Source organism: Urocampus carinirostris, chromosome 18, assembly GCF_059441175.1.
Source record: "Urocampus carinirostris isolate Australia breed hairy pipefish chromosome 18, RoL_Ucar_1.0, whole genome shotgun sequence".
Lineage (NCBI taxonomy): Eukaryota > Metazoa > Chordata > Actinopteri > Syngnathiformes > Syngnathidae > Urocampus > Urocampus carinirostris.
In genome coordinates, this window is record NC_142366.1 from 937,485 (window position 1) to 952,888 (window position 15,404).

Sequence of the window (15,404 nt, forward strand, 5' to 3'; positions counted from 1 at the left end):
GGTATTTTTCTACAGTTTTTTGATAATACAATGGATAAAATGTATGAAACATTTAAAGTGCCTGATAGGGGAAATCTTCTGTCTTAATTAATAATACGATAAACACAGCACAAAGATTTTAGGCTCTAAAAATGTTTTAATCTTTTGTAAGATAACTACAGTGTAATAACCGTGTAACATTTTCTTTAATTCATCACAGCAAAAGTCAAAAGAGCCACCCAAACACAAACTGCAACAATATAACGAAAATACAAATACAATAAATACCTTTTAATTATCAATACTTTGGAACGTAAGTCAGTAATGCAAAGTGTCAATTGTCTTTCATTCATAGCTGTTGGCTCTCTGCTCCAGGGAAGAAGTATCGGTCCCAGGACAATAGTTTTAATCGGATAAAATGACTTGCTAAATATCGATAATATTGATATTTGGATCGATCCACCCAATCCTGGTGTGTGATGTGTTTATATGTGTATCATGGTTTCAAGTTTCTATGCTTCTTATGTTCATGTGTGTCAGTCATTGCAGCTGACTGTCTCACAGTCTCTTTAACTTAAATGTGTGCAACTGTGCCTCTTGTTTAACTTTCTGGTGTAAGCCAATCAGCTTGCCTGGCCTTGTGTCTCTCAGTTATCGTGTTCGTCAGTGTGCATTTGTCCCTTCCTCTCTTGTGACCGGTGTCTGTTTCCATATTAGGTCTTGTTAGGTTCCGTGTAAAAATACTAACCTAATGTCTGTTTTCCACGTTTTGCACCGGACTAGTTTTCTATTTTCTCTTATATTTTTTATTACAGTGAGTTTTTCAACAACTTTATCAATTGCTTCTGTTAATCAATCCCCCGCCCCCTTTCTTCGAGCACTTATTGCTTCAAAGTCTCTTAACATGCTCCAAGCCTCTATCCTTTCTCCGAGCTTGGTCCAGGCCTCTGTCCTGTCTTCTACCCTGCTCCAGGCCTCAGTCCCCTTTTGGACCTTGCTCCAGGCCTCTGTCCCATCTCCTAGCCTGCTTCAGGCTTGTCCGATCTCCGAGCCTGTTCCAGACATTTGTTCCTTTTCCATGCTTGCTCCAGGGCTCTGTTCTGTCTCGTACTCTGCTTCAGGCCTTTTCGTTCTCCTCGCCTGCTCCAGACCTCTGTCCCATCTCCTAACCTGCTCCAGGCCTTTGTACGAACCCGCTCCAGGCCTCTGACCTATCTTCAAGCTTGCTCCAGGCCTCTGTCATGTCCCCTAGCCTGCTCCAGGCCCTTCTCTGATTCTGCCCCAGGGCTCCTTGCCTTTTCCAAACTTGCTCCAGGCCTCTTTCCATTCTCTAAATTTGCTCCAGATTGTTGTACCCGCTCTGTGGTTTTCCATGTTTCGACCATGCACTATAAACTGACTTTCCTTATAATCCTGTGACACCTTTTATATTTTTGACGTTTTGCTTTTAACTTGGTTTTTGTATATGTATTTTGTACTTGATTTCAGAGTTCTCATTTTCTTATTATTCTTGGTTTGTATTTTGAAAGTTGTCATTTTTTTCTTGACAGGAGGTTTATTTTCAACTGGTCTCATGCTATTGTAGCTGTGATAATCAAAGTTTTGGCTGGTATGTTCTCATTCATGCATCACAGATCATTATGACTTTGGATCAGCTGAACTTTCACATTAGAATGAAATATAAAAATACGTTTGACAGAAGAAATTGATTGGAAAACTTAATCCTTGTCATTAAATTAATTCCAAAGAATATCATTAAATGTAAAAAACATAATTTTCCTCCCATCAAGCACATAAATTGATGTATTATCAAAATTTACACATTTTCTATTACAGTGGTTCCCCAATCATTAAAGTTTAGTACAGTCAAGTGTCTATTTCCTTTGATTTGGATTGAAAAAGTTCCAAAGAAGGGCCCGGCTGCTTGCCTTTTGCCGCATTACTGCAGTTATCGACCCACGATTAGTGAAGTCGAATCGCTGAAAATTGCATCCCAAGAAAGGGGAAAAAAACTATCCTGGTCCTGCAAGTGGCAATATCCAAAGATGATGTATCATACAATGGCACACATAAAATTGTTTTGTCCATTTTCCATTCGTGATAAGTCAAGTCAAGTCATGATGATTTGTATTGTCCTGAATCACAAAGAGTTTCAAAGAGCTGCACAGACCACAGAATATTACAAACCACAGACTATTATTACACCACCCCCTGATCAAAAACCTACATTGAGGGCAAGGAAAAACTCAAAAACCTCAACATGGGGAAAATGAAGAAACCTTGAGAAGGTACCGCACATGAGGTAATCCCCCTTCTAGGATGACCAGGCTGCAATGGATGTTGCAATAACAAACAAGACAAAGATATTCCCAACGTGAAATATAGGTTATTCATATGCTATAGAATGGAAGTGTGTTTTATGCCTCGATTTAAACAGTTCCACTGAGGTTGCAGATCGAATATCAGGTGAAAGAGCATTCCACAGGACGGGGGCCCGAATGGAGAACGCTCTCGAACCTGCGGAACTCCTCTTGGCTTTTGGGATCCCCAATAGACCAACATTTTCAGAGCGAAGGCTCCGGACCGGAACATTAGGGAAAATTAAATCTGAACAATATGAGGAAGCAAGTCCATTCATAATTTTGTATAATACCAACAGAACCTTAAAATCACATCTTAAGCTAACACGGAGCCAATGCAGGTTAGCTAAAATCAGGGTAATGTGATAAAACATGACAGTAATCAAGACGGGAGGTAACAAATGCATGAATTATAATTTTGTATATATTTTTTTTACGGCAGCACGGCGCCGCAGTGGTAAGCGCGTGTGTGACACAGCTCTTCATGAGATTGAACCTTTTGTGTGGAGTTTGCATGGTCTCCCTGTGTTTGCGTGGGTTTCCCCCGGTAACTCTGGTTTCCTCCCTCATTCCAAAAAACATGTATGTCAGGGTAATCGGCTGGTCCAAATCATCCCTAAGCGTGAATGAACGAGTGAGTTGTCTGTCTCTGTGTGGCTGGCAACCATTTCAAGGTGTCCCCTGCCCACTGCCCGAAGATGGCTGGGATGGGCTCCAGCACTGCAGTGACCCTACTGATTATAAGTAGATAGATAGATGGACAGATGGACGGACGGACGGACGGACGGACGGACGGGCGGGCGGAAGGACGGACGGACGGACGGACGGACAGACAGACAGACCGATGGACGGAAAGATAGATAGAGATAGATAGATAGAATAGAAGAGAAATAGAATACAGAAATACCCAATATAAGGTGTTGATATAGAGTATTTAAATAGTGCTGCATAAAATACACACTGTAATAAAAAAAGGGTAATATGCAAATGTGGGGGTGGGATTTAATGTGGGCTTTCAATCCCATGGGTGGAGTTAAAGAGCCTCATGGCATGAGGAAGAAATGATCTGTCCATGGAACAAAACTGTGACAGCAGTCTGTCGTTAAGTGGTGCAGATAATGGATGGATGGATGGATATATTCTTAATTTGTGTTTGGAAGGACAGTTTGGGGTCAAATGTGACACCTACAATTTTACATGGTCTTTTTTTCAGAGCGAAGGGGAACAGAGGGGAAAATTACATTTGAAAGATATGAGGGAGCACGTCCATGCATGATTTTGTATACTACCAATAGAACCTTAAAATCACATCTTAAACAAACAGTGAGCCAATGCAGGTTAGCTAAAATTGGGGTAATGTGAGCAAAATTTATTGTCTTAGTTAAAAGCCTCGCTGCAGCATTTTGTACCCGCTGAAGACTCTTGATTTTGGACTTCGGGAGACCGGAAAGTAGTGCATTACAGTAATTGAGACGGGAGGTAACAAATGCATGAATTATAATCTCCGCATGCGACTGAGACAGCATAGGGGGAATTTTAGCAATGTTGCGAAGATGGAAAAAAGCTGTTCTAGTAATATTCTTAAAGTGTGTTTGAAAGGACGGATCGGGGTCAAATATGACACCTAAATTTTTGACTGAGTCACTCTAGGTGATGTTACATTTGTCAATGTCCAGAACAGTTTTAAAGAACAAGTCACTGCATTTAAATGGACCTCCATTCTTTTATCTTAGTGAGGCAGGCCTCCAAATTTCCACAGTTTAGTGTGGCAGATTCCTCCATCAGAAGATATAGTTGAGTGTTGCTTAGCAATGGAAACTGATATTATACTTGCGAATAATATCACGTAATAGAAGCATGTAAATGCAGAAAAGAAAGGGGCCAAGGACGGAACCCTGCAGAACACCACAGGTAACACTAAAGGGCTCAGATGTTATTTCACCATATTTAACACCATGCGTCCTAGCTGAGAGGTAGGATCTGAACCATAAGAATAGAATAGAATAGAATAGAATATACCTTTATTATTATTGTTACAAAATGGTTTGAACATATTGTGACAACGAATTTGGACATGGCACTCCAGTTCACAAATTACAGAGATAATTAAAAAAAGATAAAAGATAATTTACACAATATTTACACAAGAAAGTGTGTGCATGTAGAGGCAGGAGATATTTACATTCGGTGTTTACATACAGTTTTGGGATCGTATTGTATTAGTGTAATATGTTGTAGTGCAAAATAGGCAACATTGTGAAAAGTAAGCATAGGCATGAATACAATTAATGAATAGATAGATAGATAGATAGATAGATAGATAGATAGATAGATAGATAGATAGATAGATAGATAGATAGATAGATAGATAGATAGATAGATAGATAGATAGATAGATAGATAGATAGATACTTTATTCATCTCCGAAAGGAAATTCACATAATACAATACAATGAAGAGGACGGTTCCTGAGAGACCAATCCATTTTTCCAAACATTCTATTAAGATATTATGGTCCACAGTGTCAAAGGCAGCACTAAGGTCCAGCAGCAGCAAGAGTGATGAAGCGCCGGAGTCCATTGCCAGTAGAAGATCAATGGTTTCCTTGATCAGGGCTGTCTCCGTAGAGTGGTTAGCCCTGATGAGTCATGATTGCATAGATTCAAGAAGATTGTTCTCGGATATAAAACCATTCAGCTGCTGTGCCACAACTTTTTCAAGTACTTTAAAAAGAAATGGTAGGTTTGACACAGCTCTATAATTACATAAGCTTTCTGGATCAAGGTTGGGTCGTTTCAGTGTAGGCGTAATAACAGCGGACTTAAAAGCCACTAAAACTACACCTGAGGAGAGTGATATGTTTATAATATTTAGAACTGAAGGTCCAAGGACCCCAAAAAGACCTTTAATCAGTGAAACTGGGTCAAACAAGCAAGTAGTCGTTTTGGCTGTATTCACCACCTGTTCAAGATCATGAAGTGACAGATCCCTAAATTGGGAAAAAAAATCCCTGGACAGCCACCATGTCGCGCATCTATGATTTTAAGACCTTTAATATGTGACGTATTTACATTGTCTTTAGAAATCTCTTTCCGTATGCGTTGAATCTTCTTATTAAAAGAGACCATAAAGTCATGGGCTGAATGGCTAGGAATAATCTGTTGCCTCGTTAGCGATGCTACAGTGTCGAAAAGGATTTTGGGGTTATTCTTTTGTGCCGCAATCGCCTTCGAAAAATAGGCTGATTTTGCAGAGGCAAGGGCTTCTTTATACTTTAACAAGCTGTCACACCAGGTTTGATGGAAAACCTCAAGCTTGCTAGCGCACCATTTTCTTTAAGATTTCCTGCAGTCTAAGTGATCTAGTTTCATCAGCAAACCAAGGCGTGCATCTTTTACCTCCTGATTTAAGGCGCAGAAGTGCTACGGAATCCAGGACACTAGCCAGGTTAGCATTACACTCATTCATGAGTAAGGCAATAGAGCCATTCTATTAATTGAGAATAGGTTGGGATCTCTTACCTGGGGGCTGGCTTCTCTTCTTGTTCTCCTTGCAAGTTCAAAATCCATTGATGTCTTCGCTCCTTATTTTGACTCTCCACTAAACTTTTAATTTGTCAATGCAAACAATAAACATTATCTGTTTGTTCTGGTTTGTTCGGATAAACAAAGGAACAAATAATAAGATCATTATTCCCTAAACATGTGAAAGTAACCCTGAACAACATATTCAACCGAACTACAAAATTAAAACCATTTCAATCTTGGCGCAATTTAAGCCAGGGGTCCCAAAGTCAATTGAGTTGGGGGCTTTGGAAGCTAGGGTCTGGGTGAGGTTTTCAAAAAAAAAGACAAAAGTACAGGAAAAACATTTTTTTTCTCAAAAGGAATGAAAAATAGGGGAAACAAATTTAAAAAAAGAGTTAAAAAAGGAAAACAGAAATAAAAGTAAAAGTGGGGATAAAGAAAGCAAAAAAAGGAAAAAGAAGAAAAACATAGAAATAAGAAAGGAAAGAAAGATAAAGGAATTAAAGAGAAAAAAAGGCAGAAATGTTTTTACCCTCTTTTTCTTTTTTTTTCTTTTCCTTGTTTTCTTGATTTCTCTTCTTTCCAAAAGCAGCAATAAGGTGGGTTTTGGTCATTTTAAGTGTCTTTATTTTTTCTTCTTTCGTTGTGCCTTTTAGCATTGGCACAACGGAATATTCATATGAAGGCGAAGGGACTCAAACTATCAACCTGGGGGCCGCAATTGGCCCTGGGCAGCAAATTCGAGACCCTTGATATAAGAAGTTTGTGGTCTTCTTAACAGTCAAATCTAACCAATCCTAGAATACTCAAAATTCACTTTTTATCCTCAAACTATTTTTTTTTTGCTCCGGTGCCAAGGGATGTCATCAAAAATATGGATAGAAAAGTATTTCCAAAAGCTAAGTCAGGGTCTTCAAACATTTTCAAGCTTAGAGCTACTTTTTGTTAGTTAAGTAATTAGTGCAAGGGGCACCAGCTAAACAATGAAATAGCTAAAACGGTATCTTGATATTTAGTTAGAAAGGTAACAAGTAAAAACAACTAAACAGGAGCTAGCTGGACGCTAGCTAAAAGAGTAAAAAGGCAACTAAATTGCTATGAAGAAAGTTAAAAAAACGATAGCCTGCTAGCTAGAGAGGAGGCCAAAAGTTAGCTTGATAATAAGTGCAAAAATGTACAAAGCTAGCTAGATAGCTTGCTAAATAGCTAAAAGGTGGGAAGATAGCTAACTATAAAAAAAGTTTGCACATTATTTGCTCATTTTTGTTTTTTACCAACTTCTTTTTTGTTATTAACTGTAAAGCACTTGGATGTACTGAAATGATTGTTTTAAGATGCTGTATAAATAAAGTACAATTACATTTACATTCACTTTATAAAACCCATAAAATGACAATTAGTTTCTATATCCTGTAAAATAAATCAATACAAAGATGAATAAATAAATATGTTAAATACATATATGGATGCAGAATGGCGGCGCAGTGGTTAGCGCGTGTGCGGCACAGTTCTGAGGTCATGAGATCGAACCTTCCTGCGTGGAGTTTGCATGTTCTCCCCGTGCTTGCGTGGGTTTCCTCAGGACACTCTGGTTTCGTCCCACATTCCAAAAACATACCTGTCAGGTTGATTGGCCGGTCCAAATTGTCCCTAGGTGTGAATGTGCGACTGAGTTGTCCGTCTCTGTGTGCCCTGCGACTGGCTGGCAACCAGTTCAGGGTGTCCCCTGCCCACTGCCCGGAGATAGCAGGGATGGGCTCCAGCACCCCCGCGATCCTACTGAGGATAAGCGGTGGAGAAAATGGATGGATGGATATAAATTAAATTAAATGATCTGCATTTATATAGCGCTTTTCAAGTCAAGACTTTCCAAAGCGCTTTACAGTGTGCTTCACATTTCCCAATCGCGGTCGTGCAGCCATGTAAGGCGCTAACCTGCTTATTGGGGCTATTAGGGGTTCAGTATCTTACCCAAGGACACTTCGACATGTAACACGGAGGAGCCGGGAATCAAACCTGCGATCTCTTGATCCCTAGACGAGCGCTCTACCTCCTGAGCCACTCATTCTATTCTCATAATCAATCACTTAAAAATAGTTATCAATATTCAAACATATTTCTTTTGTCCATGAAGCCAATATACTGGAAGTTAGTAACTAATTAATCTATTTCTTTATAAATGGACTATTTTACAGGCTTGAGGTGTCGTTGCTGTCATGCGGTTTCCAGACAAATATTACCTATTGGTTTTTTTTACGTTGATGTTCACTTCATCTTGTGTACTGTTACCCAATGCTAAATCTATTGCACCCTGGTAATCCTGGAAGGGGGATTACCACTTGTGAGGTCCCTTCTCAAGGTTTCTTATGTTCCTTGTGCTGAAGTTTTTCATGTGTTGGTATAAGATTAGGGGATGGTGTAGTTGTAACCTGTGCGGCCCTTTGAGACTAAGGGCTATACAAATGTAAATGGTCTGCATTTATATAGTGCTTTTCAAGTGAATGAAGTGCTTTACAATGTGCTTCATACTAACCCAATGACACGCTCACATACCTACAGCAGCATCAGCCAAGCAAGGCAAGTACCTGCTTTGGGGGGCATTGGGGATTCAGTGTCTTGCCCAAGGACACTTTGACATATAAGGGGATCCACTAATAGAACCTGCGACTTCTTGATCCCAAGACGAGTGCTTTCCCTCCTAAGTTACTCCCGCCCCAAACAAATGCAGATTGAGGTGACTAGAACTTCTAGAATAACAGTTTATCATGTTATTACTATGTTGTTACTACGTTAAGGATTAAAAATAACTTTAAATAGAAAAACGTAAAAAAAAAAATACTAGAACATCACAAAGACCCAGCACTGGTGAGCTATTTTTAGAACAGATCTGCGAACACCTCAACTGTTCTTAGGTGGCACTCTGGTGCATGTGGACACCACATTGGGGCCCCTGGTCTAATTCACTTTGATCTACAGTAGATGACTCTTTTGTAAACAACTAGACGTGCTACTTGAGAAATAAACTGATTTTGGGGGGGCTGCTGGTGGTCTAAATGTTCTTTTTTCATGACCCAGTTGCGGCTCTATTCACCGGACTTAAGCTGGTGGACAGCACTGTTGACCAATGGCTGATAAAAGTAATGAGTGCTTTTCTTATATGGGAAACTTGGTTCTGGGTGCTGCTGGACATCAACTCTAAGTGCAACCTTGATCAATCAGGTAAATAAACATATACATGTGAATATATCAAACTTTTCCTGTGTGGAGTTTGCATGTTCTCCCCATGCTTGCGTGGGTTTCCTCCGGGCTCTCCGGTCTCCTCCCACATTCCAAAAAACATGCAATTTTCCCCGGTTCAAATTGTCCCTAAGTGTGAATGAGCGAGTGAGTTGTCTGTTTCTGTGTGTCCTGCGACTGGCTGGCAACCAGTTCAGAGTGTCCCCTGCCCACTGCCCGAGGACACCTGAGATGGGCTCCAGCACCCCCGCGACCCTACTGCGGATAAGTGGTGCAGATAATGGATGTATGGATGTACAGTATATACTGTCTTTAAAAAAGCTGAATAGATTCAAATTAAACCAAACTCTCTACATTTTTAGCTTACTGCTGTCGCTCAGTTACCCCAAACATTTTATTTCACTTGGGAGGCCCATAGTAGGTGAGAAAAGTGACCATACGCAACTTGGAGACACGGCAAACTTGTCTTTTTCATAAGAAGACAATTTACAAAATATCCAACATTACTTTTAGAATCTAATAGTACATATACATGTTATAGGAATGTTGATAAAAAGCAAATTTGTGATGATTTTCTGATCAATGTTCCTACAACCCAATACTCTCGGAGCACACTCCACAGGGCTCCACAAGAAACATGGTTGAATGCCTTCTCCAAGTCCACAAAACACATGTAGACTGGATGGGTACACTCCTATACACCCATAAGGTGATTGCTTTCTCTTTTTTTGTACATGTGTGATGAGATTTTTTTCTCTTTTTCAGGTACTACAAAGGTAAGAATCCTATTAGCAAGACCAGAATAGTCTTCAATCAGGGCCGTTGCCAAATGAGTCTCAGGGGGGCACAAGGCATAGGAGGAAGTGTTGGGCGGTTGGAGGCTTGGTTGGGGCGGGGCGCTTATTATAATATTAGAATTATGGGTTTTTAAAAAACAAAAAAATATATTTTGAGTAGAATATTACACTATTATTGATAATATATTGAACAAAGTGACCCCAACCAAAAGATTTTCTTCTTTAATTTCCTTTTTGTCACGCCGCCATGAATGGAGACAGGACCCAGTAGTTTTATTGATAAGAGGGAGTGAAGGGGTTGCTTCCACGATCCGAGGATCGACGGACACGGTTAGCAGGTGGCGGGAACGTGAAAATAGCACTTCGTTGTTGAGCGAGGATGGTCAAAGATCGTCAGGAAATGCAGGTCGTTAGCCGGGACGGGAGAGCAAGGGCGGTGTCAAGTTGGCAAACAGGTGTCAGGCAGGTAGCGGGGTAAAACAGGTCCGATATCGGGAAGGCAGAACGGGAGTCAGGTCCGGAAGCAGGTTGGCAACGGGTATCAATCAGAGAAAAACAGGAACAGAGTCTGAACGCAACGGTTAGCACAACGATCTGACAGGGATCTCTTGAAAGCCGGGGGTTTAAAAGGAGTTCATCAGCCAATCAGCTCTCAGGGCTGTTGGTGCCAATTGAGCAGTCACAGGTGCTCTGAATCGGCAATCACGAGAGAACCGCACCCCCCCTCCCCCCAAGGGACGGCTCCTGAGGTCCACAAAAAAAAGAATCTACCAGGAAACAAAAAAGGAGAAAAAACGTAATCCAAAGGGAGGAACACAGAAAAACAAAAAGTAATCCAACAGGCAGAAAAAAGCAATCCAACTGGCAGGGAAAAAAAAAGGCAAAAGGTAATCCAACAGGCAGAAACACAAAAAGACTAACCCCCCCCCCCAAAAAAAAAAAATCAGTACTCCTCGGAGTGGACCAATGCCCCCTCGTCAGCGTCAGGAGGCATGGAAGAAGCAGGGTCCGGAAGATACTGAGCGACAGGCAGGCGTCACAGCCGGGCAGACGGATGTCGCAGACGGGTGTCGAGACGGGCGAGCTGGCGGATGGACATCGAGACCGGTGTGAAGGCAGGCGGATGGACGGACGTTGAGACAGGCGGACGGACGGACTACGAGACAGGCTGGCGGACGAACTTCGAGACCGGTGGAAAGGCAGGCGGACGGACGGACGTCGAGACAGGCGGGCGGACAGACTTTGAGACAGGCTGGCGGACAGACTTCGAGATTGGCTGGCAGACGGACTTCGAGACAGGCTAATAGACGGACTTCGAGACAGGCTGGCAGACGAAGCGTCGTGCAAGCAGGCGGACGAAGCGTCGTGCAGGCAGGTGGTCGAAGAATCGGGCGGGCAGGTGGACGAAGAGTCGGGCGGGCAGGCGGACGAACCGAACAAGTGGGCGGACGAGCCAGACAGGTGGACAGGTGAATCAGGCAAGCAGACCGGCATGGCAGGCCGACAAACAGGCCTGGGGGGCGGACAGACGGGCATGGCCAGCGGGCGGACGGACGAGTCGAGCTGACTGACGGGAGAGTCGGACAAGTCGGAGTGTTGAGCAGACGAATCGGACGGGCGACCTGAAGTATCAGACAGGCAGACAGGTTGACAACCAGGCATGGCAGGCGGACAGACGGGCATGGCAGGCGGACAGGCAAGCAGACGGGGACCTCGGACAGATCGGGCGTTGCGGTAGGAGGCCTGGACCGGATAGGATGAGAGGCTGTGTGCAGACTGGTTCGGTGGCATTCAGCCCCCCACTCCGGAACCGCCCCTGTCCGCCAGTCCAAGCGAGCGTTGTGCTTAACCAGCCACGGGTATCCCAGGTCGAGCGGTTCCCGGGGAAAGGAAGCAGGTGGAAACTCATCCGCTCGCGGTAGGTCCCGGACAGTCTCATTTCCACCGGCTCTGTAATTTGTGTTGCCGTGCCAAATAGATGACTGTCCAGAGCTTGGGCAGGAACCTGGGTTTGAAGGGGGACACACTTCAACCCGATTTTCCGGGCTAAGGATGTTGACCTCCGCGCCCGAGTCCACAAGGGCGGACAGGGACTGGGTTGACCCGGGACTCCGAAGGTGGACCTGGAGCCTTGGCCTTCCGGTCGGGGAGATCTGGGTGTGGACGGAACTCAACCGGACGACTCCAATCGTTCGGTGAGCTCCCCCTTTTGACGGGCAGGAGGATACCCCTGCCCGTCAAAAGGATGTCCCTGCCCGCCACAGTACAGGCCCTCAGAGAGTGCGACGCGCGATCCACCTCCATTGCCTCTGGTGGGTCTAGAGTAGTATCACGGGTGGCTGCTGGAAATCCGAGGTGGCGCCAGTCACCTCGGGCGAGCAGGAAACTGGGTGGCTCTGGCGGACTCTCTCACGGCGTCGACCCTGGACCCGACGATCGATCCGGGCCGTGAGCGCAATAGCCTCGTCAAAGTTGGTAGGCGGGGTGTAGTCATGTAGTCCGCCAAGCTGTGGAGATAGTCGTCCACTAACGCCTCCGCGTCCCAGTTGCTTTGGCTGGCCAACGTCCGGAAGTTGATTTAGTTCAATAGGGATCGAGATGCATCGGCTGAAGATCCCGTGTCGAATACCTTTACGATCTCCTGGGCCAAAAGATCGAACGAGGAACACGCCGCTGATTCTCGCTCGAACTTGGCAGTTCCAGACAGGTGATTAATGGTGAAAGCCACTTTGGCGACATCAGACGCGAAGTTGCGGGTTTGCAAATAAAATTTTAACGGACAGTTCACCAGGAAAGCGCGAACCTGGGCAGGATCGCCACAAAATTTCTGCGGGGCGGCTCAGCCGTTTAGATGGTGGGGGAATTCGTGAACGGGACAGGCGGGGCGTGCGGCAGCACGAGAATTACCAGGGGGGCGGGGCAGATGCGTGCAGCTGACAAGCAAGAATCTCCGAGAGCGCATCTAACATTTCTTGCTGGCGCTGAAGCCACTCCTGTTGCTGCCGAACAACCCGTAGAATGGCTGACACGTCACCCGACATCCATCGGACTCCCGCCTCCGTACGATGCGAACTTTGCATGTCTCCTTCTTTCTCCGATCGGTGCTCGTGAGAAACATTTGCTGGGTCCCCTTTTCTGGTCAGATCGTTCTGTCATGCCGCCAGGAACGGAGACAGGACCCAGTAGCATTCGTTTACTCAGTTTTATTAATAAGATGGAGAGAAGGGCTTGCTTCCACGATCCGAGGATCGACGGACACGGGTAGCAGGTGGCGGGAACGCGGAAGTGGCACTTCCGTGTCGAGCGAGGATAGTCGAGGATTGGCAGGAAATACAAGTTGTTAGCCGGGACGGGAGAGCGAGGGCGGTGTCAAGTTCGGAAACAAAGTCGGCAACAGGTGTCAGGCAGGTAGCGGGGTAAAACAGGTCGGATATCGGGAAGGCAGAACGGGACAGAGTCAGGTGCGGAAACAGGTTGGCAACGGGTATCAAGCAGAGAAAAACAGGGCAGGAACAGATTCTAAACGTTAGAGCTTGCCGAGCTGGGAGCAACGGTTAGCACAACGATCTGACAGGGATCTCTTGAAAGCCGGGGGTTTAAAAGGAGTTCATCAGCCAATCAGCTCTCAGGCTGTTGGCCCCAATTGAGCAGTCACAGGTGCTCTGAATCGGCAAACATGACACTTTTTCCTTTTCTTCCCCCCGTCTTTTTTCATTTTGTTTTCCATTTTCCTTTTTCTTCTTTTGTTTCTTTTTTTTAGCTTTTTCATTTGGTTTAATTTTCATCTCTCTTTTTAAATTTGTCCTGCTTGTTTTCTTCTTTTTTTTCCGTTTATTTCTTATTTTTTTACTTGAATTATTTTTTCCTGTTTTATTCATTATGTCTTGCTTTCTTTTTTTCCTCTCCAATTCTTTTTTTCCTTTCTTCTTGCATAACTTTTTCTATTTTTTGCTTTTCCCCTTTTCTTTTTAGTTTTTCTTTTCCCCAGCTTTTTAATTCTTTCATCTTACTTTATTTTTTTCTTTCTATTTTTTTTATTTTACTCCTTTATATTTTTTTTAGACTGCCCTCACTACAACACCCAGTTTTCTTTGAGGGCAAAGCGCTGAAACCCCCCTGATGCTCCTCCCTGGTAATGCCCCTGTCTTCAACCTTACAAAAATGATACTAATGTGTATCACTGTATAAATCTTGCCAACAGATAAAAGCTGCTGTCCTGCTGGTGCTGGTCTACTTGGCTGGGAGCATTGTTTTTTTGGTTGCTTTGTTGTATGGGATTGAAATGTCATAAAATAACACTTTTGAAAACATTTTTATAACTGTAAAACAAAAAAAATGGCAAAAGTTAGAGGCTGCATGTTGACAAGTGTAACATTGTAATTTGTAAAATGATTGCATTTAAACAATAAAAAAAAAAAACGGCGGTATTTCATCATTTAACACTATCACATTTTTAATCACCACCTCAACAACAGAAGAAAAAAAACATCCAGTCCACACCTACATGTACATGCCAGGTAGGATACCCTAGATAAGGGGTGTCAAAGCAATTTTAGCTCAAGGGCCACATGCTAGAAAAAAAAAATGGGGGCCAGATTTGTGGATTAAAACAAAAGCCCGAGAGAAAGGGGGAGAAAGTGAGAGAGTGAAAGAACACAGGAGAAAGAGAGAAAAGGGGAGATAGAATAATAGAGCTGAGTGGAAGGAGAGAAACTCAAAAAAAAGAGAAAAAGAGAAACTTAACAACAAAGAAATAGAATGAAACAGAGAAAAAGCTTGAGTGAGAGACAGAAAGCGAGAAAAAAGGAAGAGTAAAAGACAGAAATAGAAAAAAAGAGTGAAACACATGGGGGGAAAAACAAAGTGAAAAATGAAAAAAGAGATAAAGAAATAGGTTAAAAAAGAGAATAAGAAAGAAAGGTAAAAAATACATTTTATTCAACTAGATTTGCACCAATGTTTACTTTATTAGCATGAAAAGCAGCATAAAGTGGTCTCACAATGCAAGTTTCAGAAATACTTTATATTTATATCAACCTGCTAATTCATTTTCAGTGTTAAATAGCATCATAAATATTTACGGTATATACATAGTATAGCAAGAAAAAATACATACAGAAAACGGATAAAATATACTCCAAATCAGAAAAAAGAGCAAATAGTAGGGTGTTTTGCGGTTGTGGTCATCTCCCTTTTGCACAAAAAGCACACAATAGACACTTTGATACAAAAATAATATATATGTTATTTCATTCATATTACGAAAATAATATCTCTTTGTATACGCTGCCATTCAAAGGTATGGGGTCTCTTAGAAGTGTCCTTATATTTGAAAGAAAAAAAAAAAAAGCAAAGTTTCTTTCTAAATGAAGATACCATGAAACTCAGAAATACACCCTATACATTGTTAATATGGTAAATGAATATTTTAGCAACAAATGTCTGGATTTTATTGAGATATCTACATAGGTGTATAGAAGTCCATTTCTGGAATGGCCAAAAAA

The 15,404-nt window shown here is 42.8% G+C and overlaps 1 protein-coding gene across 1 annotated transcript in view; it reads left to right on the forward strand.

Annotated features, from left to right (window-relative positions):
• The window catches only part of LOC148347973 (ferric reductase 1-like), a 46,762-nt gene extending 37,669 nt beyond the window's left edge, over nt 1-9,093 (forward strand). The window contains exons 11-12 of the mRNA XM_088322846.1: nt 1,530-1,588; nt 8,942-9,093. Coding sequence (XP_088178972.1) covers nt 1,530-1,588; nt 8,942-9,093 — 211 coding nt within the window. The remainder of the gene's footprint in view (nt 1-1,529; nt 1,589-8,941) is intronic.
• The last annotated feature ends 6,311 nt before the right edge of the window (nt 9,094-15,404 follow it).